Raw genomic sequence first — 27,143 nt, forward strand, 5'->3', positions numbered from 1 at the left:
TGTCTTGATTAGTTTAGCTAGGCTATTGTCTTACAAGCCTTGAGGCTCATTGCATTACTGCCTTTACTTATACCTATGCATTACCTAGTAAATACTTATACCTATAGGCTACATCTGCCAATGATGGTTCCTGTTTCACTCTAGTTCTGACTTTTTACCTATTGACTCTTCAGGCAGTCCACTTGGTTGCATTGATCAGAAATTTTTTTCAGACTTAAGAATTATGGATACTGTATAATCACATACAATGTGTTGCAATGAGATTCAAGCATCAAAGTCCAGAGGTGCACATTTTCATCCTGTTCAATCCCATGGAAGCCAATGCACGGAAAATCACATGACCAATGGCTGCTGGACTGTATGTTAGCGAAGCTGGCCTACCTGTATCTGGACCACAGAGTGGTGACCCTGGGGAGGTAAGCAACTTTACAATTGCAATTAAATTATTGCTAAATTTTATTGGACAGTCACATAATTCAGGTTTTGGTGAAAAACCTTTTTTAAAAGTTGTACAGATTTAATATTAATAGAACTCTTTTAACCAAATTAACCATATTAAAATCAAAAAAGTTTTGTTTGGATACAAATATTTCCTTATAGTGTTCATAACGCATATCAAATTCTGGAAATAAGATCCAGAACGTGAAACAATCTAGACACTGGGGTAAAGACAAAAGTGAAACTGATCTATTGTCCTCCAAATTGAATGAAATGCAAAAAATAAAAAGTATGTATTATGAAAAAAATATTTTAAATGTTTAGTTTTAGCAATCTCCTAGAACAATAACTTTGGTGAAGAAATGTGATTTTAAAATAACATTTTGGCCTATCCTGCTAAATGTTAATCTTTTACATTAGTTATACAGTACTATAATTTCCATAGCAATGTTTTTAGCTAATAAATAATGTTTAGAAGTTGCTGTGATACTGAATTTTTTCTCATTGTTGTTAGAATTATGAACCATGATTGTGTCTAGAATATTACTTTGAAGCTTGAGTTGTCCTTTCCGTGGAAGAATTTATCAAAGGTACATAGTATTATCTCCATATTTTCACCTTGCACATCCTAACATGCTTTTGCTTCTCTGTCTACACTAAAGCATTGACTTATCATGCATGCTTTGTTGCTTTACATTGCAGAAAAATGATCCACCGTCTTCATTGCCTCAAGGGATAAACTGGGTGTAGATTCCAGCAGAGTAAGTTCATATTGTGAACCAGTAACGTAATTTGCCTTTTATCCTGAGCATTGGTATGTTTCTAATAAGTATTTTTTGTTTTTGTACAGGTTGCTGAGTATAAACCCAGTTACCTTATCACCATGTCCAACAAAAGCCAAACCAGCAAAGAAGAATTTGTGGGGATGATGAGGTTACCCTTGAGTACTATTTACTGTATAACATATTCTTAGGCCTCCATACATTGGAAAGGCAGGGAGGAGCAGTTGGCATGTAGGGCACATGGGCAGAGCAGTACACCTGGCCTAGATGGAGAACTGTTGTTCAATAAAGATCACTTGAAATGGATGTGTGTCTTTTTTCCTTTTATTTACCAATTGTAGTGCACCTGTGTACTGAAGGGAAATTACTAGATACAAACTTGTGTTATTGTACTGAATGTCTTGAGGAGCTCCAAATATAATACTGTAACAGAGATCATTATCCTGGTGGCAAAGAGCCACCAGTCCAGGACCCCAAGTGACCCTACTGTTCCAGCATCCTGTAAAAGGGATTAGATGTCAAATTACAGATTTGTGATTCTTGCTTGTATACACAGGGCTGAATTAACTGCTTATTCCATGTAGTGAATACTATGAGAATGGGTGGGTTTTTGCCTCATGACAAAAGCCAGGGACAACTTTAAGATCTTGGAGATTTTCTTTAAGATTCTCCTCCTTCACAATCTTATGGCCAAATTTCCCCATATTCTCTCTTATTTTCATCTCACCCAGCTTTTCTACTTACTGTTTCTATTCCACTGATTTCGGGTGAACTTGTCACTGCTGCAGTGATCCAAATAAGAAAGATGGTGTCATGGCTAGAATGGCTCCTAGTAAACATACTGAAGTTCATTTAATTATCTTTTCCTGAGATCAGAGAGACTAGATTTACTAGATTGGTGTCCTAGTATAGCAGCAGAACCCACAGTTCCACATATAATTCATGGCTGACTAAAAAATTGTGAATTACCCCAGCTGAAATAGGGGCTTTCTTGGCTGTAGGTTTTGTGGGCCCCAGGAGCAAGCGCTCTAGTAAGAATTGGGAATCTGGAAACAGAATGAATTAGAGAGGAGTTAGCATTAATCTGGTATCATCTCTAACACCATCTGTTGTTCAGTTTGGGGAGTGCAGTAAATTTTTTTGTCTATTGCCTTGTGGCATCTCTGCTTGTGCAGTGGTCACCAACCGGTCGATCATGATCGACTGGTCGATCCTGGAGAATCTCCCAGTCGATCACGATCATCGGTGGTGCAGCGGAGCTGCTGCTAAGGCAGGCTCCCTGCCTGCTGCAGTGCCATGCCGCTTCCGGAAGCGACCAGCATGCCCTCGTGGCCCGGGGCAGGGGAGGGGCGTGCAGGGGTCTCCACATGCTGCTCCTGCCTGCAAGCACCTCTCCTGCAGCTCCCATTGGCTGGAAATGGGGAACTGCCCCTCTCTGCTGCGGGGGCGGTGCCTGCAGAGAGGGGCAGCGTGTGGAGCCATGTGCCCCCACCAGGGGCCGGAGGGGCATGTTAGCCCCTTCTGGGAGTGGCGAGGGGCCCAGGCAGGCAGGGAGCCTGCCGTAGCCCCGCTGCGCCTTCAACTGGGAGCCGCCTGAGGTAAGCACCTCCAGGCCGGAGCCTGCACCCCGTACTCCCTCCTGCACCCCAACCCCCTGCCCCATCCCTGACCCCCCTCCCAGAGCCTGCACCCCAACACTCTGCCACAGCCCGAAGCCCCCTCCTGCGCCCCAACTCCCTCTCAGAGTTTACACCCCTCACCCCCTCCTGCACCCCAACCTCCTGCCCCAGGCTCAGCCTGGAGCCCCCTCCCACACTGCGAACCCCTCAGCCCCAGCCCAGAGCCCGCACCCCCTCCCAAACCCCTGCCCAGTGAAAGTGAGTGAGGGTGGAGGAGAGCAAGTGACAGAGAGAGGGGGGGATGGAGTGAGCGGGGGTGGGGAGGCTTCAGGGAAGGGGCGGGGCAGATCCTAAGTTGCCCTTAAATTCAAAAAGTGATCTTGGGCGTAAAAAGGTTGGAGACCACTCTGCTAGTGGAATACAGTTGAAGGAACATATTGAATTTAGCTTATTACTCTAAGAAATTTATCCGGAAACCTTAAGGGGTCTATGGTTAGAAATCTGAATAACTGCAGTACGGGAACGGTCTTAGCACTGTAGTTATCAAGACTGATTTGTTAGTTGTGGTTTGTATCCAAGATGGTTAGTGGTTTGTTTAGTTCAGTAATGTACCCTTTCTGTACTACAGAACAGAAAGAAATCAGTCAAGCATCCCAGTGTTTAAAAAGCCCACCAAAGAGGCACATTTCTTTCCTATAGCTTTTCTACAGTAGTCCTGAAGACTGACCCAGCAACAAGATGAGTATGTAAATAATCCCTACATTAGAAACAAATTAAAACAACTTCTTAAAAGTAAATTTTTCTCTCATACTTTATCAGTATATTAAGGAGGAGCTGAGAGTAGTTTTTGATTGTTGCCTGATATAATTGTGTTGGTGCTCAGAGTCTTGGTAGACGGACAGATTAGGTACATACCTGTGTAAATCATATATATTGGTAGCTTCAGTGTCTGGCACAGACTGGTTTAATGCTGATAAAATGACACTAGGAGATGAGTGATGCTAACAATAGTGAGAGCTAAATTTCAGAGTGTTGGTATTCTACTGTAAATCCAGTACTGTTTGACCACAGCCTCACATGTATACATCACATCGTGTGACTGTAATTTCCCTATGCTCTTGAAGTTTGAGCAATAGGTTTTTATCCCTACTAAAACTAGGTAATTTAGTGGCCAGAGTTCACCCCTGTAATTGTGTTCATACAAACTAATCTCTGCGCTGTCATTACTTCTGGAATCCATGTGAGCAATAACCTTTTATTTGAAGGGAGACTCCTGTGGAGTAACAGGGGGATAATGATTTTTATGAAGTAATGTTATCCTAGCTCTGCTTTGATGTTGGTGGCTTGCTTGGGATGGGATTCCATTCTGTTAGATATATTTACAGTAGCCGTACCATGTGACTCAATTAACCTAGAATACCCTCAGAGACCTGATCAGTTATGCCTCCACACTGTCCTTAGAGTCAAAGCCTCAAAGAAGGGTTTGTAAAATACCACACAGTACAACTGATCATACGTGCTAAACTTCACTTTTCAATCATATGTCTTGATGCATCCCATCTTCTGTCTATACATTACCTACTTTAGATTGTAAGCTTTTCAGGGCAGGGACCTGGTGTTGCCTATAAAGCATTTAGCAGACTTCCAGTGATATCTAAATGACTGATAAAAACAAAGGTGAATTTAATTTAACACCCCCCCTTTCCTTGCAGTTTAGCTATACCAAACTTTATTCTAATTCCCAATAGATCTTAAAATTAGTGTATTTAGGCAGCAGCCAAGTATCAGTTAAGACACGATGAAAGGAATTTCTGTTTTGGAAAGGTGAAGTAATATCTTGGACCAACTTCTGTTGCTGAGAGAGACAAGCTTTTGAGCCACACACAGCTATCACCAACAAAAGTTGGTCCAATAAAAAATATTACCTGACCAACCTTGTCTCTCTAATATCCTAGGACCGACATGGCTACACCAACACTGCATACAAGGAAAGGTGAAGTCAGTTACAGGAACTTGGGGAAAGTGAAAAAAGGGAAGTCAATGACAGCCACATGTGCACCTTCAGTGGTAGAGTTTGGCCATTCTGCTTGTTTCGCAAACACTGACTCTGAGAAAGTGTGGTGTGAGCTGCAACTTTGGCCTGCAGAGACAGATTGCGGTTGTAGAAAAGACAGATCTAGTTATGAAGGGCTACATTATATATCACATTTGTCTAATAAAAAGAGGAAACGGCTAAAAAAAAGCTTGAGTTGTTGGCCTACATGAAAAGAGGAAAGATGGACCCCAAAACACATGTTCTAGTACATTAGGACAGAACTTAGTTTTGTGCGGATCGTATACTAAATAGTCCCTAACATACATACATTTTAGCATATATAGAGCCCGATACTGCAAAACTTAATGCTGTAAATTTGTCAAATGGAGTCCTGCAGGACTACTCACACCAGGAAGCACAGAGCACAGCAGTGTTTGGAGGATTGGACCCCATGGTTAAGTGTGAATTGCTATGTTGCTGATGGTCAGGAGTTTGGATTTCTCCACTCTATATCGAACTAACTGTTTTTTTGCAGATTGGAGAACTCCTGGAAATTTCTAAAGCCCTCTTCCTCAACACTAAGGATGGAGATGACTGAAATTTGGCAGAAAACACCATATTGCATAAGACCGGAGAAACATTGAAATTGTGTTACTTGTATTCATGCTGTAATTCCTGAGTGTAGGGGGTACAAGCTGCATTGTGCTGTCCAAGAGCTCTCTAGAAGTAATTTGTGTTTCCTAGATTAAAAATACACCTTTTCTGGAAACGTTCCCTATTGACCTTCCATACCCCAGAAATAAAATCTCCCTTCTGACCTGGCCTGAGCAGCTTGGGGAGGCGGATAAAGGAAGAGACGGGGTTGTGGCTTGATGCCCAACTGTATGCCTTCATAAGTGAGACCAGATTTGCTTGAGCTGGCCTTGAGATGGTTACTTAAGTTGCATGATGCCATTATGAAGCAGCAGTGCATAATTTTGCCACTTCACTAGCTAAGTAATTTTAAAACAAGTTATTTAGCCTTATAGCACTTTCCTATGCCGTAAGGCAGATGATGACACCTTCATGAAGGAGTTAGCATTTAGTATGGCTGATTCCAGCCAGAGAATGAAACTGAGCTTTTCAGGGATCCTAGAAGTAAAGAAGAAGACTTGAGTTGGTGTCTGTCTGGTTTATTTTGTGTGCGCATGCACATGTCAGGGGCAGTTGTTTTGTAAACGGTACTGATGGGGATCACAACATGACACTTTGCAGCAGAGTGTCACTGTATGACCACTTCATGTGTTGCTCTGCTCCCCCAGTTCTTAAACTATTTTTTCCATTATGCTGCTAATTACAGCTGCAGTTACGGATGGGTTCACTTCCTGTATCCACTTCATTAACATACTGCATGTGTTTAGCTCAGTGTTTCATTGAATGAGGGTTTTTTAAATAGTTTGCTTATAGTTTCTGGTTTTTTGTTTGTTTTTTTTACTTACTGGGTTTCTTAGTCCAGTAGTTTTACAGGGACATACTGAAATATTTGTGGAGGATCAAAATAGAGAGCCATGGAAATTTAGTACAGCTCTTGCAAAGTCAACTTAACACATACAGGCAGGTTGATCTCTTGCAGCACTCCTAGAGAAGGCCTTCTCTTCACACCCAGGGCATCAAGTTTGAACTGAGAGGTGTAGATAGGGCTAAGCAAACACACACTTGTGGAATGTAATGTAGTATGTAAGACACTGAATCCTTTAAAAAATTTCTAGGTGGCTTACTATTTATCAGAGAGCACAAATGCAACCATCAGCCCATGGAGATAATGGCGTTAGAAGCATTCTCTTTAATTTTTCTGAAGCAAATATTTATCCATAAACTTGTTTAATTCAGCTTTGTTGTATTTACACATAAGAGGGCAGTATGGTACTGTTAGCCAAATGCCTTGTGTGCACACATTATATTTTATTATATTATGCATTGCATCATGTTTTAAGAAATGGCTTTAGAACTTTGAGCACAATTAGAGCTTTGTGAGTGGCCCCACGAGTTATATTGCATCTACACAAGGAACAATCTATACAGGGAATACATGGATAGTTTTCTTTTCTACATGTAAATTATTTTGTGCATTTATAGAGCTGTAATTGCAATTGTACGCAGTGTTTTTATTCTCTTAGTCAGTATGTATAGGTATGTAAAAGAGAAGGAGACAGATTATCTAAAGGGGGGTTTAGATATTAATTATGGGGAGGTTTAAATTATCCCACGTTGCATCTCAGAGAAGTCAGACAGTGTTTCCAACATTGCTTTCCCTTGGATGCCCTATGCTTTCTTCCGAGTCAGAAGGGTGGTTCTGACCATTTTGCACCATTGCAGCCATCTCTCCTTGGAAGTAGATAAACCTAAATTGATGCCAGAGAGGTCAATGTGAATGTGGGCTCTTGCTTGAATATCTGTGCTGTCCAATCTAATTCATATCCATGTGATACTCAGGATAACCAGCCAGCAAAAGATGCCATGTAAGAGTTTCTTTTAATTCAAACAACATGGTGCCCTGAGTGGTTTATCTGAGTGACTACTGCACTTCTCATGTGTTTAGTCGCTTGGCTTTTAGCTTTGTGCCTTACGCACACGTAAGGCATGTTGTAATTATCCTGAAATGTGCTACCTGGGAGTCTCTTTACTTACAACTTCTTAAATTTCTGCTTCGTAAAAGTTTTTTTCTCTGAAGGCTTATTACGATCTCCCTCTTTATAACCTCTTGCTGTAATATACAAAATGATTGTCTCTGTATAACTCCAGTACACAGAAACACCATACACTATTTAATTATGTTGTTTCTTGTTATACCATTATGCTGTGCTGCTATATGATGTAAAGGAAACACAATACTTCATTTTTGTAAAGCTATGTGCATGTTTACTGTCTCGTGGCTGTTGTCTTCAGAGAAATCTATAGTATGCTAACTTGCTCACATGAATTTGCCATGATCAAATGTAAAGGGCTGCTATTAAATGCTATATAGGCATATTGATCAGCTTTTATAAGTAAATCAGCATCATGGACTAGTAAAAAATGCAGGAAACTTGAACAGATGTGCATTGCTTTTTTACCCAGAGAGAAATGACATGATGCTTTATGTTGGATTTTAATGGTCATGAATGAAAAGATAAAATGACTAAAGGAAATGTAATCTCTTGTGTGTGTCTTTGTGGGTATTATCGTGGTTAGTAAAAGTGTGTGGACTCATTATTTAATGGCTAATTGAAAAAGTTCCAGTACAATGTGCTACTCCTGCCTCCCTCACAGCAACTCCGCCACACACACTCCCTCCAAGAGCATGCTTTTTTTTTAGGGGTTAATATGATAGTATGACTCTGTCATAAATTTTGAAAATGAATATGGCTATTCTGGCAAAATTACTGGCCCTAAGTGAAATTGTGGAAATTTACTTTTCTGGATAGTGGTTCATAGAGTTAATTCATTGTTTTCCCCTAGTTGGCAAGCATGGCTGCACATATTTAGTCTTTGGATTAACTGATCTGCTGCCTGGTTAATGTGTAGACAGTGCTTTTTGCTTATTTTTATTTTGTATGTATGTATTTATTTAAAAAGCACTCATTAAGGACCCACGACACACTCCTAAAACTTGAAGGAATGGATTTTTGGCTCCTGTCTGCTTTGAATGAAATCCAGAACAAATGTTGTTTGATAATGGTTTATAGTTGCATTGCACAGGTTGCTGTTCATGGTAAATAATTAATACCTCTTGTGTTCTTGATTGCAGATTTTCAAAACCCTGCCTGATGCCACTTTCCCTGAGCCAATCTCTATGTCAATATCTCCTCCAAATGTCCCACCAAGGCAATCGAGAAGACAAGGGCAGCGTAATAAGCGGCCTCTGGCTGTATATAATCTCTGTCTTGAGCTTGATGATGGTAAGATTTTAATTATATTGTCTATCTTGGCAGCAGATGGGTGTTTTTGTATATCTTGTGTGAGTCTACAGTAATTTTCCATTTCACATTTCTATTTTTTTCTTTTTGTCATTTGAGACATGGAAAGGAGTGGGGAGGCGAAGAGGGTATATTCTTGTACATATTTGAAACTGGGGAATAATTGCCTAAAGTCCCATTCCTGCCCCCCTCCCCTCACCGCCCTTTAAAAAAAAAAAAAAAAGGCAGTTCCCATTTCTTTGGGGAAATCTGTATGACCTCTACTGAAGATTATGCAACCATAAGATAAATGGCGAGGGAACTAAAATTAAAGCAAATCTTTTATGAGACCAGCTAATGCACTCTAATGTTAAATTCATCTGGATTAAAGGCTCAGGTCACTCAGTGAACTGAAGAATACTGCTACTGTACTTGAATCTTTAATACCTTGATGTTCAGTGGCAGTAAATACTTGCATCCTGCTCTGTGCTGCTGAGAAGCAAGAAATCTTGCTGGATGTGCAGTATGCAGCAATATCATATAGTGCAGTATGGACTATATGGTATTCTGCATGTCCTGGCATTTAGCTCAAAACCTGGCCATTTTCTTGAAATCTTGTGGTTTGAGGGCATGTGCAGTTCTAAAAAGGCAAGTCAGCGCTCAGTTTGTATTGCAGCCCTCTCCACTCTAGTCCCTTCCTCTCTCTCAATGTAGTTAGTTAATTATCCCTCCACATGAAGAAGCATGAGATCAAGACACAAAGCCCACTTAACATTAAAGTGAAGAAAATGAAGACTTGAATGTTATGTACTAGTATGAGACTTCTTCGAGTGATTGCTCATGTGTATTCCACAATAGGTGTGCATGCTCACCACGTGCACCAGTGCCAGAAGTTTTTCCCCTAGCAGTACCCGTAGGGGAGCGCCCATAGCGACCCCTGGAGTGGCGCCTCCATGACTCAGTATAAGGGGCGCTGCGCACTCCCCCCCACCCTCAGTTCCTTCTTGCCACCAGTGAAGGTGCTTCGGAACTGCTCTGCTCCAGCTTTGCTCTAGCTCATCCCTCAAACTGCTTGTTCGTTCAGTGTATGGTACCTGTAGTTAGTTAGTTGTTCAGTTAGTGTAGTTTAGCTAGAATGCCCTGTCCCCCGGGTTTTAAGTCGTGCAACAGTTGTAGGTGACCTGTGCCAGTGAGCGATCTGCACGCGGACTGTTTATGCTGTTTGGGGGAAACCCATCTCAGAGATTGCTGCAAGATTTGCAAGTTGTTTAAGCCTTGGACCAAGAGAGAAAGGGACATTAGGCTCCAGGCTATTCTGATGGAGTCGGCGCTGACCCCGGCTCTGGAGCGCTGCTTTGAGTCAGCACCGGGCACCGCGGTGTCGGTGCGTGGCAACCCTTCGGCGCTATCGACTAGTCGGCACCACTCCCTATCCACAGGGCAGGCCAAGAAAGCTAGGAAGAGGCTTTCTTCGCCGCGGCACTGGAGTAAACCCGGGACAGAGGCTAGACCCATGTTGGGCAGTCCTTGATCCCCACCGGCCTCTAGGCCTCTGACTCAAGTTGAGCGAAGTAGCCCGGCCCATTCGGAGCAGGCCTCCCTGAATGTCCGGATGCCCTCCACACTGGAGGCCCTGCAGGCGGCCTGGGATGTTATGTCCATGCCGGTACCAGGGGCCCCACGCTCCAGAGGCAAACCGCCGCTGGGATCTCCGCAGTTGCTCCCGGTTTGGTCTCGGTCGAGGGAACGTTTCCGACGCCGTTCGCCGCCCAGCAACCAGTCAGGGCAAAGTCCACATGGATCGCCCTCAACGCCCACCAGACTATCTGGTTGGGTTCCGTCTGACTGAGACCCTACCTTGAGGAGTGAACACCGATGGGACCGAGGCAGACGACGCCAAAGGTCCTTGTCTCAGAGGGGCTATTGCAGCCGGTCACGGCACGAACGTCGACGTCGTTCCTGTTCGTTGTCCTGCTCCAGGACCCTGCCACGGCACTGCCTACGTAGCCCCGGGTGTCGATCGCCGTCGTCTCATCGTCGCAGGTCCACCCTCCGGAGCCGATTGTGGAGCAGCTGTTACCGACGGTACCGGTCCTCCTCCCTCCATCCCGCAGGAGGACTTTAGGGTCCACCAAGAACTCTTAAAAAGGGTGGCATCAAGCCTCCACCTCCAGGCAGAGGAGATGGAGGAGCCCTTGGACTTCCTGTTTAATGTACTGTCCTCCTTGGACCGGGCAGGGTGGCCTTGCTTCTCCACGAAGGAGTGGTGAAAATTTCAAATGCCCTGTGGCAAACCCCGGCCTCATTGGCCCCCATCTCTAAGAGAGCGGAACGCAAGTATTTTGTACCCGCCAATGGGCATGAATACTTATACACCCACCCTGCTCCTAACTCCCTGGTTGTCGAGTCGGTCAATCACAGGGAACAGCAGGGCCAACCAAGCCCCTACCCCAAAAAATAAAGATTCAAGGAGGCTGGACTCATTTGGAAGAAAAATGTATTCATCCTCAAGCTTCCAGTTATGGGTGGCGAACCACCAGGCTCTCCTGGGCCGGTATGAGTTCAATCTGTGGGGCTCCCTGCCCAAGTTCGAGGACTCCCTCCAGGAGCGTGACAGGAAGGAGTTCAAAGCGCTGGTGGAGGAGGGCCCAGGGGCTGCCACGGCGACCCTGCAGGCAGCTTCGGATGCAGCGGACACGGCTGCGCTGTCCATGGCCTCCGCGGTGTCCAAGAGAAAGGCGTCGTGGCTCCTGCTCTCTGGGCTGTCCAGCGAGGCGCAGACCTCCCTGCAGGACCTCCCATTTGACAGCAAAGCTCTGTTTGCGTAACAAACGGATACGAAGTTGCATGGCCTGAAAGACTCCTGCAAGATGCTCCAGATTCTGGATCTCTATATTCCGGCTCTGGCTAAACCTAAGTTCAAGCCACAGCAGACTTCCGCTCAGGCCACCCATTCAAAATACGAGACCGATTATAAAAAGTCACGAGACTATAACAGGCGCCCACAGAGGCAGTCTCAGCCTGCCCCCTAGCCTGGGTCCTCCAAGGGCAAGTAGGCGGGGAAAAGGCGGTTTTGACGGGACGCCCGGGGGCGCCCTGCCAGTTCTCATCAGGGATCCACCCTCAATAAAGCTTCCCTTCTCCAATCGGTTGTGTGCTTTCCTTCCGGAGTGGTCACGGCTGACCTCACCGATGGGTCCTCAACACCATCTCCCGGGCTACACTCTTCAGTTTACTTCCGCCCCACCCAACCACCCTCTGCCCCTGTCCCTCGTGGGGGACCCTCGCACGAGGCTCTGCTTGAGCAGGAGGTGGGGTGGCTCCTGGGACTAGGAGCGGTGGAAGCGGTACTGGGGGAGTTCAAAGGCAAGGGGTACTACTCCCTCTATTTCCTTATCCCGAAGGCCAAAGGGGGGCTCAGGCCCATCTTGGACCTGCGAGGCCTGAACCAGTACATGGTGAAGCTCAAGTTCCGCATGGCTTCCCTGGTCTCCATCATCCCCTCCCTGGATCCCGGGGACTGGTATGCCGCCCTCGACCTGCAGGATGCGTACTTCCACATTCATATATTCGAGGGGCACAGACGCTTCCTCTGTTTCACAGTGGGGCAGAAACACTACCAATTTACGGTCCTCCCGTTTGGCCTGTCCATTGCCCCCAGGGTATTCATGAAATGTATGTCGGTGGTAGCGGCCTATCTCAGGCGTCGGGGAAGGTGGGGGGTCCAGATCTTCCCCTATCTGGACAACTGGTTGGTCAAGGGCAGCTCCCAGTCGCAGGTGCGGGATCACGTGGCGTTCCTTCAGTCCATGTGCACCACTTTGGGCCTGTTGGTAAACAACACCAAGTCCACGTGAGTCCCGGTACAATGCATAGAGTTTATTGGGGTGGTCCTGGATGCCTCGTCGGCCAGAGCCTCCCTCCCATCAGACAGGGTCACAAGGTTTCCGGTGACAACAGCCAGAGGCATGCCTCCAGCTCTTGGGTCACATGTCGGCATGCATGTATGTGGTCCGTCACGCCAGACTCAGGATGAGGCCCCTCCAGCTTTGGCTGGCCTCGGTGTTCTCCCAGGCCAGGGACAGGATGGACAAAGTCCTCATGATGCCCAAGCCAGTGATCACCTCCCTACAGTGGTGGTCCTCCCCGAGAAACCTGCTCCAACGGGTCCCTTCGGGGTAGGGCCCTGTCGCTGGAACTGGTGTCCGACACGTAGGACCTGGGATGGGGGGCCCATGTGGGGAATGTTCAAACCCAATGTCTGTGGTCAGCTCAGGATCTGACCCTCCACATAAACGTCAAGGAGCTCAGGGCAGTACGGCTGGCGTGCATGGCTTTCCACTCGCATCTGGAGGGCCGGGTGGTCAGGGTCCTCACGGACAACACGGCCACGATGTTCTACATCAGTGGGCAAGGCGGGGCCCGATCCTCTGCCCTCTGCCGCGAAGCCCTCAGGCTGTGGGAATTTTGTATAGCCCACGACATCTGCCTACAGGCCTTCCATCTGCCAGGCACCCGGAATGTGCGGGTGGATCACTTGAACAGGGACTTCTCTTCTCAGCGCGAGTGGCCTCTCCACCCAGAGGTGGTGCACAGACTTTTCCAAGTGTGGGGAATTCCCCAGGTGGACCTGTTCGCGGCTTGGCAGAACCGTCACTGTCCCTGGTTCTGCTCGGGGGGGCGCTATCTCTGATGCCTTCCTCCAGGTCCTGGTCAGGTCAGTTTCTCTATGCTTTTCCCCCGTGCCCGCTGATCGGCAAGGTCCTGGAAAAGATAAAAACAGACAAGGCCCGGATCCTTCTGATTGCCCCGGCATGGCCCAGGCAGCATTGGTATGGGACTGTCATGAGCCTGGCTGTTGCTGTCCAACCCGGACCTGCTCTCCCAGGACCAGGGCCGCCTCCCCAACCTGGCGGCACTCCACCTCACAGTGTGGCTGCTCAATGGTTAGGTAGGGAGGAAAGGACGTGCTCGGAAGGGGTTCAGCGTGTCCTCTTAGAAAGCAGGCTGCCCTCCACACGCCGAGCCTATTTGGCAAAGTGGTCTCAGTTTTCCAGATGGGCGGACGCCCCGATCCAGCTGATTTCAGACTACCTCCTTCACCTTAAAGCCCAGGGCCTGGCGCTCTCCGTCAGTCAAGGTGCACCTGGCGGCCATATCGGCCTTCCAACCACCAGTGCAGGGCCACACGGTATTCTCCCATGCTATAACTAGCCGATTCCTTAAGGGGTTGGATTGTCTCTTCCCGTATGTTAGGCCTCCTGTCCCGCAGTGGGACCTAAACCTGGTGTTGGTCCGTCTCACGGTGCCTCCATTTGAGTCGCTAGCCACATGCTCCTGATCACACCTCTCATGGCTAGGCGGGTCTCGGAACTCAGGGCTCTGACCTCTGAGCCCTCGTACACGGTGTTTCATAAAGATACGGTCCAGCTCCGCCCACACCCTTCTTTCCTCCCAAAGGTGGTCTCCGTCTATCACCTGGGTCAGGGCATTTTGCTGCCGGTCCTCTGCCCCAAACCCCATGCGTCCAGTGAGGAGCGCTGCCTCCACGCATTGGATCTGAGACAGGCTCTGGCTTTTTACTTGGAGCGGACTAAGCCGTTCAGAAAGTCCTCGCAACTGTTCATCGCCTGCGCATGAAAGGTCGGCCGATCTCCACTCAACTGGATCACCTCGTGCATCCATACCTGTTATGACCTGGAGGGAATCCCTCCGCCACCAACTGTGAAGGTGCACTGGACTAGGGCGCAGGCCTCGTCAGCTGCCTTTTTGGCTCATGTCCCCATTCAGGACATTTCTAGGGCTGCCATGTGGTCTTCAGTTCACATGTTCACCTCGCATTATGCGATTGTCTCCCAGACCAGGGAGGACGCTGGGTTTGACAGGGCCGTTCTCCATCCCAAGAGTTTGTGAGCTCCTTCCCACCTCCAACAGATATAGCTTGGAATCATCTATTGTGGAATACACATGAACAATCACTCGAAGAAGAAAAGACAGTTACCTTTTCCGTAACTGGTGTTCTTCCAGATGTGTTGCTCATGTCTATTCCACATCCTTCCCTCCTTCCCCTCTGTCAGAGTTGTCTGGCAAGAAGGAACTGAGGGTGGGGGGAGCGCGCAGCACCCCTTATACTACGCCATGGAGGCGCCACTCCAGGGATCGCTAGTGCGCTCCCCTACAGGTACTGCTAGGGGAAAAACTTCCGGCACTGGTGCACATGGCGAGCATGCACACCTATTGTGGAATACACATGAGCAACGCATCTCGAAGAACACCAGTTACGGAAAAGGTAACTGTCTTTTATTGATACACTGTCATTACATCGCCTTCCTGCCTTGGTGAATTTGGTAGTGAGGAAGCAGAAATGCTTACTATAGCTGAACATGCAAGTTTAATAAACAAACTCATCACAACTGTATCAGACAGCTGGCTCTGAGAAATGTCTGCAAGAGACTCGGCGTGTCTGCAGTACTTTTCAGCTCATTGGTGAGACGGGGAAACTCTGCTTCTTCTTTCTTTTTTTTTTAAAGACGTATGAAACTAGAGGGATATACTAAAAAAGGTTAACAAATTACTGGTCCTTGCTGACTGAAGAATATGCTGAGAAACTAAAAGACGTAAACAGTTTCTCCAATTATAAATTAATCTTCAATTTAAATATTTTTATACAACTTGAATGGCTGCTGAGCATGTTTGAAGTTGCCACTGCCACCATTTTGAATTCAAACTCTATTTAGATCCATGAATTCCCACCACACAGTGGCAGCACCTCACATTAAGGATCTGATCCTGATCCTAGTGCAGTTGATGGAAGTTTTCGTGTTGACTTCATTGGGAACAGGATTAGGCCCATAAAACAGTGGTATTGGTAACAAAATAATGATAATCTGATAGAGACAAGGTTGGTGAGGCGATATCTTTTATTGGACCATCTTCTGTTGGTGGAAGAGAGAAGCTTCCGAGCTTCACAGAGCTCTTCCTCAGGCCTGGGAAAGATAACCAGAGTGTGAGCTAAATACAGGGTGGGACAGATTGTCTAACCTTGCCATTTAGCCAAAGAAACAGCCCATATTCCCTCCTGATTTGGGTATTTTGAAATAAGAAAAAGGCTGAGATGTTAAAGCTTGAACATGGTAATTCAGCGCTTGCTGTGATTCCTTTGAGGCCTGTGGGTTGTGTTGTGGTAATGATTTGATGCAGCATGATAACCTAGTAATATGCCATCACAGTGGATGGGGATGGGTTCTGTGTTGTTGTGACTCAGATGTCCCAATACTGTGATGTAGGGCTTTCTCAGATGATCCTAAAATGTGTTGGGGGGACATTTTTTCAAAGCGTGAAAGGGTAATTAGGTAGCTAACTCCTACTTAGTTAGGGTTGCCATATGTCCGGCTTTCGACTGGAACGCCCGGTCGAAAAGGAACTCTTGCAGCTCCGGTCAGCACCCCCGACCGGGCCGTTAAAAGTCCGATCAGCGACGCAGCGGGGGCCCAGGACTAAGGCAGACTTCCTACCTGCGCTAGCTCTGTGTGGCTCCCAGAAGCGTCCGCCAGGTCCTTGCGGCCCCTATATGCATGGGCGGCCAGGGAGGCTCCGCGCACTGCCCTCGCGCCCACAAGTGCCGCTCCTGCAGCTCCCATTGGCTGGGAACCGTGAACAATGGGAGCTGCGGGGGCAGTGCCTGCAGTGGCGAGAGTAGTGCGTGAAGCCTCCCTGGCCGCCCATGCATCTAGGGGCTGTAGGGACCTGGCGGCCGCTACCTGAGAGCCAAGGTAAGCGCTGCTGTGAGCCTGCACCCCAGCCCCACCCCAGAGCCTTCATCCCCAGCCAGAGTTCTCACCCCCACTGCACCCCAACTCCCTGCTCCAGCCCTGAGCCCTCTCCTGCACCGTGAATCCCTCATTTCTGGCCCCACCCGGAGCCCGCACCCCCCAGCCAGAGCCCTCATCCCAACCCCCGGCCCCAGCCTGGTGAAAGTGAGTGATGGTGGGGGAGAGTGAGTGTCGGAGGGAGGGGGGATGGAGCGAGAGGGGGTGGGGCCTTGGAGAAGGGGCGAGGCTTCTGGGAAGGGGTGGGGCCAGGGGTGTTTAGTTTTGTGCCATTAGAAAGTTGGCAACCCTATACTTAGTGTCAGTAGGAGTGGGGTGTCTAACTCCCTTTTGTGCCTTTGAAAAATTCCCCCCTTAGTATACTACATGCATGTTGAAATCAGTGGCATTCACTCAGGACTCTCAGCATCTTGCTCTTAGGAACTGGCTGTTTGATAGGTGGCTTGTCTGTACTGCGTTGCATATTAACATTGACTTTTCTTTTAATTTGAATTTAGTTGTTCAGTTTTATGAGGAACTTTTGTCAGTAGCCAATATCCTAATTATTTGACACTGGGTACGATACATACAGTAACACAGAATGTTTAGCCCAATTATGTCATTACCTGAAGGATCATTTTGGTGGATGGGAAACATAATATGTATTACAGCCTCATTAATTATCAAGTCACTGGTTAGACCTGAATAGCTCTAAATATGTTCTTACAAGCTTTTAGTTATTTCATTCAGTGGGAAAGGGAGAAAGAACAGAAGTTAGGTTGGGCTTTATTCCATATTTTCTTAGTTTCTTGGCTAACAAATACATGTTTTATAACTGCTCTTGGAAGATTTTATCCTGTGTATGTGTTGTAACAGGAAATTAAACATTAAACCATTTCTCCCCCCCCCCCTTTTTTTTTTAATTCACAATGGCATGAGTTAAGCATAGAGCATTGGCCAATATTTTGTATTTTCTGGATTTGATCAATTTGTCACAACCTTGTTGTTTAAAGAGAGTAGCTAGTTTTTATATATTTATAGGAAAATGTACCTTAAAATTTGTGTGTGTATGTATGTGTGTGTGATATGTATGTCTTATTAACAAAATAATGCTGAACTCTCAGCAGTGTGTTTGAGACCAAGTAAAACTGTCTTTGTGCTTGAAAATTTCTTGAGGATGTTTCGCTTAGAATTGTTATGCAAACAGAAAATCATTTGGAAAGAGGAAACAAGCCTTTAATTATCAGCTGCTCCAGGGAGTCAACAGGCTGCAGAGTCCACTAGTTGGATTGAAAGCACACAATCTAGGCCATTTTTTCTTTTTAAAAAGCACTCTCAAATCACAAGGATTCTTGAGTGCACCCAAAATGTTTGCAGCAACTACTCAGACATGGGACTGTAACTGAAATAAATATTGATAGTCGTAACAGGTTGAAAAACACACTGATTAATATCTTCATTATGTCTTCAAGTAATTAGCTACAGTGGGGTCTGATAACACATAGATTTTCCTTACACATGGTAATTAGGTGATATTAAACCTATTTGCAAACAATTCAAGTATTATATTTTATCAACTTGTTGTCAGCAAGACAAACCAAGTCACAACAGATATTGTTTTTGTTGGTCTTTTTTTTTTAGTTTTTCCATGGTAAGGAAATTATGAAAGCTACGTGCTGAAGTATTCCATCCTGTCAGTATTTCAAGTAGAACACCGCTTAAAGGGGGAATGACAAATACTTTAAGTATGGCCTGATCCTCCAGTTCTCACTGAAGAACATTTCTACCAGATTTGCCCAAAAATGATACTGTGATCAGTTCAGAGTTTGACTGCCCTCTGAAACTAGAAAATAGATGTGTTTTTGTTTTTTTTCAAAATAGCATCTTTCATACACTATCCCACAGAACATTATGGAGAGTAATGTATTGGTTGTGCAATGACTCTTGAGATTTGTGTGTCATACTAGCCTTACAAACGCAGTAGATGGATAGCCTTGGAAATTAGAACCTGTTCTATTGAGGGAGACGCTCCTCCTTTTTTCCAAAAAATGCCATGGGGTCTTCAGTTTTTACATGGACAGACAACAAAGATTCTCAGAAGAGAGCTCTGTTTATATTGCATCCAAAAGACAATTAAAATGTTGTTCCTTCCTAAATTTATTTACTTTTGCATTTTACAGTCTACAGAAAAATGCTCTGAGAGGCAAAATGGGGAAAATCTATTGACCCAGTGCCCCCTCCAACAAGTAAAAATAAAAGCCTCATCCAAAATTATTAAAAATGGAGGTAGGGAATTATCTGTAGCCTCAGAATTGTAATAATCATGGTGGCCTTTAGGATTGGAGAAGCCAAAAGCTACAAGCATGTGGAGTATGGAATGTGGCCCTGAATGGTCTCCATTTCTGGCTCTGCTGGTAGAAATGTTTGTGTAACTGTCAGGTGCTGGCTTTTCCCCACCCCATGAAGTATCCAATGCCACATCCAGAGTCTCTTTCCAGGCACATTTTTATTTCCCAAATATAGGCAAAGTGCTCTCTCACTTTCAGTATGCAAAACAGAGCTTGTAAGAATATTCAAAAGTAAAATTTTAGATACAATTAAAATGGGCACTGAAAGCATTGAAAAGAGGACATGACTGGAGTGAAAATAAAAAAAATAATGAGGGGAATAAGAGGACCAGTGAGCCTAGGATATAGGGTCAATCTTTCCTGGAGAAGGAGCATCATTAAAAGTCAGATCTCCTGCAATATTCCTCTATCTCTGTAATGCTCCACCTTCTGCACACAGACATGCAGAGGCACATAATACTGTAAGCAGGCCAGTTTGGCATTCTAAAAGCCATTAATCCCAAGCATGGAAGCCACTGACACGTACCCTTGCTTCATGCCAGCTGTGCACTATCCAACCTCCATTCAAAAGATAAGATTCCTTACTCAGGCATGCAAGGATGCTTGCAGAATAAACAGCTGAAGCAATAGGCTCAAGTCCTATTAATGAGGAATAACACTGGAGCAAATGAGAGAGCATTTCTTTTAATTGGATGTTTTTTTGTCTCTTTTTGGTGTTGTTCAGTGTTGGTGAGAAAAGTCTTGAGACTGGGGTTCTGGATATAAGGGGTTTATGGGAGAGTTAAGGGAACCTTCCCCTGTTTTGCTTCTGCTCCCCTTTACCCTTTCTCATTCGGTCATCCAAATTCTGTTCCTGTTCTCCCATTACCTTCTTCCCCTCCTTTTCCCCATTAAATCCTATCCTTCCCAGACAGCTCCTGGATTCTCTTTTAGGCTTTTCATTTCCCCCTGACTGTGGAAAGCTGAGACAGACAGACAGACTGCCTCCTTCCCTAATTCCAACTACAACTGCTCCTTTCTGGCTAGGAACCAACAGTGGGGTAGAATAGCAGAGTGGGTGCCTGATCAGAAGGCGCTACGGTAGAGACCCTGGGGGTTAGGAGTTGAAACTGTAGCCAGTACCCTGCTACCTGGCTGGAGCACAGCAGATAGAAGAGAATTCAGCTGTCCTGTGAGATGGTGTGAGCAGCAACATATAGGCAAGAATGTCATGTAAGATATGTAACACTTGGGATACACCCTTAGGAAATGGGTGGTTGTCTTCTACAACATGTTCAGTTACTGAATAGATTTAATGTTTAGCCCCTTGAAAAGTGCATTACAATAGCCTAATTTTGAAGTGTCCAAGGCATGGATGATGGTAGGGTGGTCCTTGCGTGTAAGAACAGAACATCAATCTCCTGATCATATGGAGGTGGAAAACGCTGTCTTGGTCATTGCTGCCTTATGTTATAAGCTGGAAACTATCAAGACGCCAAAATTGTGATCACACATGACGAACACGCACCTTCAGTCACAGGGGCCAATACAAACTTTGCCATATCCTATAGTTGCTTTCCTTAACCTAACAATGTTACCTCAGTCTTCTGTGGATTGAGCCACAGCCCTGACCCGCTCATCCATTCTCAGTGCGCTACTATTCACTGAGACAGACTCCTCTTTAGCTATTGCCAATCAAGAAACAGATCTTGGAGTCATTGTAGATAGTTCTCTGAAAACATCCGCTCAATATGCAGCTGAAGTCAAAAAGCTAACAGAATCATAGGAATTGTTAGAAAGAGATAGATAGATAGATAGATAAAAAAAATATAATGCCACTATATAAATCCATGAGATTCCCACAGATTGAATACTGTGAGCATTTCTGGTCCCCCTAAAAAAAGATACACTAGAATTGGGGGGAAATTACAGAGAAGGGCAACAAAAATGATTAAGGGTCTGGAGCAGCTTCCATATGAGGAGAGATTAAAAATACTGGTACTATTCAGCTAGAAAAGAGACAACTAAGGGGGGGATATGATAGAGATCTATAAAAATCATAAATGGTGTGGAGAAACTGAATAAGGAAGTGCTGTTTAACCCTTCATGTGACACAAGAACCAGGGGTCACCCAATGAAATTAATAGATAGCAGGTTTAAAACAAATACAAGGAAGTACTTCTTCAGGCAACGCACAGTCAATCTGTGGAACTCATTGCCAGAGGATGTTGTGAAGACCAAAAGTATAAGTGGGTTCACTAAAAAATTAGATAAGTTCATGGGGGACAGGCCCATCAATGGCTTTTAGCTAAGATGGTCAGGGATGCAACCTCCATGTTCTGGGTGTCCCTAAACTTCTGACTGCCAGGATGACAGGGGTTGGATAACTCAATGATTGGCTGTTCTGTTCATTGCCTCTGAAGCACCTGGCATTGGCCACTGTTGGAACACAAGATACTGGGCTAGAGGGAACATTGGTCTGACCCAGAATGGCCGTTCTGTTGGCCACACCCTCTAATTCAGACAAAATGGAAACAGAGCCGAGTGTCATTAGCATGTTGAAAACACTTCAACATAGGCCTCCTCATTAACCTTTCCGGCAGTCCATTATATACTGAACAGGAGGGGTGATAAGGGGAACCATTGTGGGGCATGTTAGGGCTTGTGCTACTCCAGTTACGTGAATAACGTAGCTGGAGTCGACATAGCTTAGGTCGACTTAGCCCGGTGCTTTCATTGCGCTGCGTCAATGGGAGATGCTCTCCAGTCAATTTTCCTTACTCTTCTCAGAGAGGTGGAGTACCGGGGTTGACCAGAGAGCGCGCGCTCTGCTGTCGATTTAGCGGGTCTTCACTAGACCCACTAAATCGACCCCTACAGTGTCGATCTCCCCATCGTGAAGACCAGCCCTGTGTTTTTGTAGCAATGTTAGCTTGTTCAATTACACTGGTCTACAATTTTTGAGAAGTCGTCTGCTTCAGAGATAAAATGTGCTATTTATTATGTATTTTGATGTGCTGAATTCAAATATGACAATTAAAACAACTGATTGGCTACTGTTTCTAAGATATTTAAGTTTTTACATTTTATGTCTATGTATATTGTGTAGATAGTAGAGTTTTAATCATAAATTGTAAACCTAGGTCTTTTCATGTGTTTATGGTTGCTTTATGTGATAATATTTCACCTGTCCTGTTTATGTAACACTTTAAAAATCAGCAAAAGGGTTATATAAATAAAATTTATTATGAAACAAAAGGCAAAAAACTATTATGTACATAGTTTAGTCCTATTCAGTGTCTACTCGGCGCTTCTTGGCTTGTCTCTTGTATTTGTTAAATGGAGCATCTCTTGTCACTGTCCAGCAGTAGTCTGCAAGCATTGATGGGCTCCATTTGCCCTGATAGCGTTTCTCCATTGTTGCAATGTCCTGGTGAAATCGCTTGCCGTGCTCGTCACTCACTGCTCCGCAGTTCGGTGGAAAAAAATCTAGATGAGAGTGCAAAAAATGTATCTTTAGTGACATGTTGCAACCAAGGTTTTTGTATGCCTTGAGGAGGTTTTCCACCAACAACCTGTAGTTGTCTGCCTTGTTGTTTCCGAGAAAATTTATTGCCACTAACTGGAAGGCTTTCCATGTCGTCTTTTCCTTGCCACGCAGTGCATGGTCAAATGCATCATCTCGAAGAAGTTCACGAATCTGAGGACCAACAAAGACACCTTCCTTTATCTTAGCTTCACTTAACCTTGGAAATTTTCCACGGAGGTACTTGAAAGCTGCTTGTGTTTTGTCAATGGCCTTGACAAAGTTCTTCATCAGACCCAGCTTGATGTGTAAGGGTGGTAACAAAATCTTCCTTGATTCAACAAGTGGTGGATGCTGAACACTTTTCCTCCCAGGCTCCAATGACTGTCGGAGTGGCCAATCTTTCTTGATGTAGTGGGAATCTCTTGCACAACTATCCCATTCGCAGAGAAAACAGCAGTACTTTGTGTATCCAGTCTGCAGACCAAGCAAGAGAGCAACAACCTTCAAATCGCCACAAAGCTGCCACTGAGGTTGGTCATAGTTTATGCACCTCAAAAGTTGTTTCATGTTGTCATAGGTTTCCTTCATATGGACTGCATGACCAACTGGAATTGATGGCAAAACATTGCCATTATGCAGTAAAACAGCTTTAAGACTCGTCTTCGATGAATCAATGAACAGTCTCCACTCATCTGGATCGTGAACGATGTTAAGGGCTGCCATCACACCATCGATGTTGTTGCAGGCTACAAGATCACCTTCAATGAAGAAGAATGGGACAAGATCCTTTTGACGGTCACGGAACATGGAAACCCTAACATCACCTGCCAGGAGATTCCACTGCTGTAGTCTGGTGCCCAACAGCTCTGCCTTACTCTTGGGTAGTTCCAAATCCCTGACAAGGTCATTCAGTTCACCTTGTGTTATGAGGTGTGGTTCAGAGGAGGAGGATGGGAGAAAATGTGGGTCCTGTGCCATTGATGGTTCAGGACCAGAAGTTTCATCCTCTTCCTCGTCTGATTCGAGTGAGAATGATTCTGGTGCATCAGGAACCGGCAGTCCTTCTCCGTGGGGTACTGGGTGTATAGCTGATGGAATGTTTGGATAATGCACAGTCCACTTTTTCTTCTTTGACACACCTTTCCCAACTGGAGGCACCATGCAGAAGTAACAATTGCTGGTATGATCTGCTGGCTCTCTCCAAATCATTGGCACTGCAAAAGGCATAGATTTCCTTTTCCTGTTCAACCACTGGCGAAGATTTGTTGCACAAGTGTTGCAGCATATGTATGGGGCCCACTTCTTGTCCTGATCTCCAATTTTGCAGCCAAAATAAAGGTGATAGGCTTTCTTAACCATAGTGGTTATACTGCGCTTTTGTGATGCAAAAGTCACTTCACCACAAACATAGCAGAAGTTATCTGCACTGTTCACACAAGTACGAGGCATCTCTGCTCACTTTGGCTAAACAGAAATGTGTCCCTTTGCAAAATCAAACACTGACAAATAAGAGAGCACGACACTGTATGATTTCTAGAGCTGATATAGGGCAATTTGTTCAGCAGAGTGATGTAAGCTTCGTTATGATTGCATCATCCATGACTTCTAGGAATAACATGATGCAATTCATATCATGTATGATGCAATACCAGCTTCAGATTGCATCATTCATTGTTTTGCCTAAAAAGCAAGTACTGTCCAAACCCAGTCATAGATTTATTCATAGATCCAGTCAAAGATGTATTTTAGTCATTTCTGGTTTAAATTGAGATCCCTTCCCTTTATAACTCACTTATCCTCCGCCATTCCCAAGTCAAGGGTCGTATATACTGACCCAATAGCATATCTTGAAAACTAGAGCCAATCAACAATTTTAAGCATCATTTTTGTTCTCAGTGACCCAGAATTAGTAAAGTTTGATTACATTTATTTCAGAAGCATTTTGGCTGTAGAGCAGTGTTACTGCTAATGCTAGCGCTTCTTTCTAAATGAAGGCAGGAAATTTTTTTTTTTTTTTTTTTTTAATACTAAATAGCAAAAGAAAAGTGGATAACAAGGTGATATGGTCTCAGTTTGTCAGTTGGGGAGCCTGTATTGAGTGCATGAGCTCTTTCTGTGGTCCATGTCTACCTGGTGCAGACACTCACAGGAGTTCCGCAGCAACCATCTGGCATGGCCCCACTAACTGACAGGATTGCCAAACCCAATACTGCAAAATTCGGAAGGCAAGTCAAAATAAACCCATGATGATGATAACGTCGTCTGACGAGAAAGGCACCATAAACCCCTTGCCAGTGCGTGTGCCTTTGTTTCACAGCCATGCAATATGGCACTGTGTCCTGAAAAGAACAGAAAACTTTTAACAAAATAGCCCTGGGTTTAAGGATATTTGATGCCATTTGAGGAGCACTAATGCTTGCCTAGAGTGGAGATTTTTGTACAAGTGTAGTCATGGCACTGCCTTCTCACGAGCAACCATCCTTGCTTTCTCTTCTAGCTGTATCTTTCCCCTTTTGGTGACCTATGGCTCTTCTATAGGAGGTTCCCTAGGAGCTTCACCATAGTTTTTCATTCTGATTGATAGAGCCTCCTCTTGTCCTTGTAATCCACAAAGAGTAAAGAGAGGAACTCCACACTTTTGTATCTGATTTCTGTTCACGCAGTTCCCCTTTGATCTGTCATATCTCAGAATTTAATGATGAGGTCTAAACGGATGCCCCGACTCTGGATCTGTGACTGTGCCTGGAACTGTTTGCCACAGCTTGATGAAGAGATGAGGATTCTTGAAGCATTTCATTTTAAGTTATCTCAGTGAAAGGTTCACCTACAACTCAGCACATGTGTGTGGTTTTTACTGAGGGAATTGGCAATCTAAAAACTCTTCATCCTACATTTTAAGGGGGAACCTGACGAGGAACAGATATAAATGAAGGTAATTCCATGATATTCCAGGCGGTAAAAGTGTGACTGGAAAACCTGTTTTGTTTTTTTAAATCTATGCAAACACTTGAAAAAAATTAAAAAGCTTTTGGGTGAGTGAGGAAGGAGAAGTGCCCTGAGCTTGTAATGTCTTGCAGATGGAAGGCACATTTCCTTTCCCTCGCATTTTGGCTACAGACCTTAAGCTGCATGAACCATTCTTCAGACAGGTTCTGCCTCTTGATGCTGCTTTTCTAGCATTCCTGAATCATGATGGGGTTGGGGAAGGTAATCTCTCTAATAAAAACCTCTACATTGTGTATAATATATACATGCGGTTTTTTATACACACACACACACACACACACACACACACACACACACACACACACACACACACACACACACACACACACACACACACACACTTTTTTTAAACAAATCAAAGCTGGTCTTTCTTTAGGAAAAAAGTGAGGTCAGTCATTGAAGCCATATGTTAAAAATTATGTTAGCATAAAGAAAAATTGGCCTACATAATGTTCTGCAACCTTGACTCTTACTGCACGTGTTTCGAAAAGAAGCATTATTCTGATGGATAAACAAGTCATCTACTGCCCACTGTCTGACAGAAATCTGTATTGGTTGCAGTGTGCAACAGTCTTTCTTACATTTTAATTAATGGAAAATGTAAAAACATGTTTTATGTAGTCTAACTACATACTAAGATAGTAGTAAAGGTCTATGGGATTTGCTACACAATAACAAAGATCTTTTCCATGTAATGACATGCAGTAATAGAGCTGTCTTTCACACAGTGTACAGGAACCTGATATTCAGACACTAGTATCTCAGGAATCCTGAAATTTGTTTTTTGTTTTTTTAATCTTAGTGTTGTTTGTTAAGGTTTTCTACCAAAATAAACTTGCTCTGAAGTGTGTCCACATGAAAGGGTTTGGACTGGTTTAACTAAGTCAATTTAGAAACAGATTTAGTGAAATAGGTGCAATTTGGGGGATGTAGACTGGGTCTGAATAGTAAGCAGAGTTCTGCTTACCCATTTCAGTTGGAAAGAAGGCGATTATATTGAGATTAATTTCCTCAGCACTGGATGTTCTTTCTTCAGATCTTAATATAAAAGACTGCTCCTGATTTCTGCCATTTGAACATGATCAGTGTGGACTGTAGTGGTGGGAAATCCACCCTTAATGGTAGAGGCATTGGCACAAGAGGCTCACAATCCCTATACAGCTGGAGCTGGCTAGCTAGCACCATCCAAAAGTGGGCAGTGTAACGTTGTTGGTTTGGGAGAGTCAAAGCCCAATTTAGAGATGGGCTGACTTAATATGGTTCCAAAGAGGCTCCATTGTTGAGTCATCTGATGATCCCTGAACATAATATAAAGCTGCGTTCTTCTGGTGGAATCCCTGAAGTTGGATGTCAGTGCAAACACAGCCACCCTTCCCAGGCTTTCAGGGGTTAGTCTGCCCTTGTTGGCACAGGGGTGCAAATTGCAACAGCTGTGCTGATCAAATCCATTATGTGACAGCGGTGGTGGGGCAAATAGAAGTAGGTTGACTAGTTTTTTCCTCTCCTTTTAGGAGCTTAAGTATCTTGTCTCAGAATCTTTTGACTTCTGTTGTGATTATGTAAATGTGAATGTTCTGCTTCAACAGTATAAGGTAATTTGTTTTGACTTCTGTTGACATTGTAACCTAACTGGTCCCCTTCAGTTCATAATCTAATTCACATAAGAATTCCATTGACCTTTTGAA

At 44.7% G+C, this 27,143-nt stretch overlaps 1 protein-coding gene across 1 annotated transcript in view; it reads left to right on the top strand.

Annotated features, from left to right (window-relative positions):
- ARHGAP10 (Rho GTPase activating protein 10) overlaps positions 1 to 27,143 on the top strand; it is a 232,123-nt gene that overhangs the window by 168,358 nt on the left and 36,622 nt on the right. Inside the window, exon 19 of the mRNA XM_065405556.1 lies at positions 8,641 to 8,791. Within this exon, the coding sequence (XP_065261628.1) occupies positions 8,641 to 8,791 (151 nt within the window). The remainder of the gene's footprint in view (positions 1 to 8,640; positions 8,792 to 27,143) is intronic.

This window comes from Emys orbicularis, chromosome 5, assembly GCF_028017835.1.
Source record: "Emys orbicularis isolate rEmyOrb1 chromosome 5, rEmyOrb1.hap1, whole genome shotgun sequence".
Taxonomy (NCBI): Eukaryota; Metazoa; Chordata; order Testudines; family Emydidae; genus Emys; species Emys orbicularis.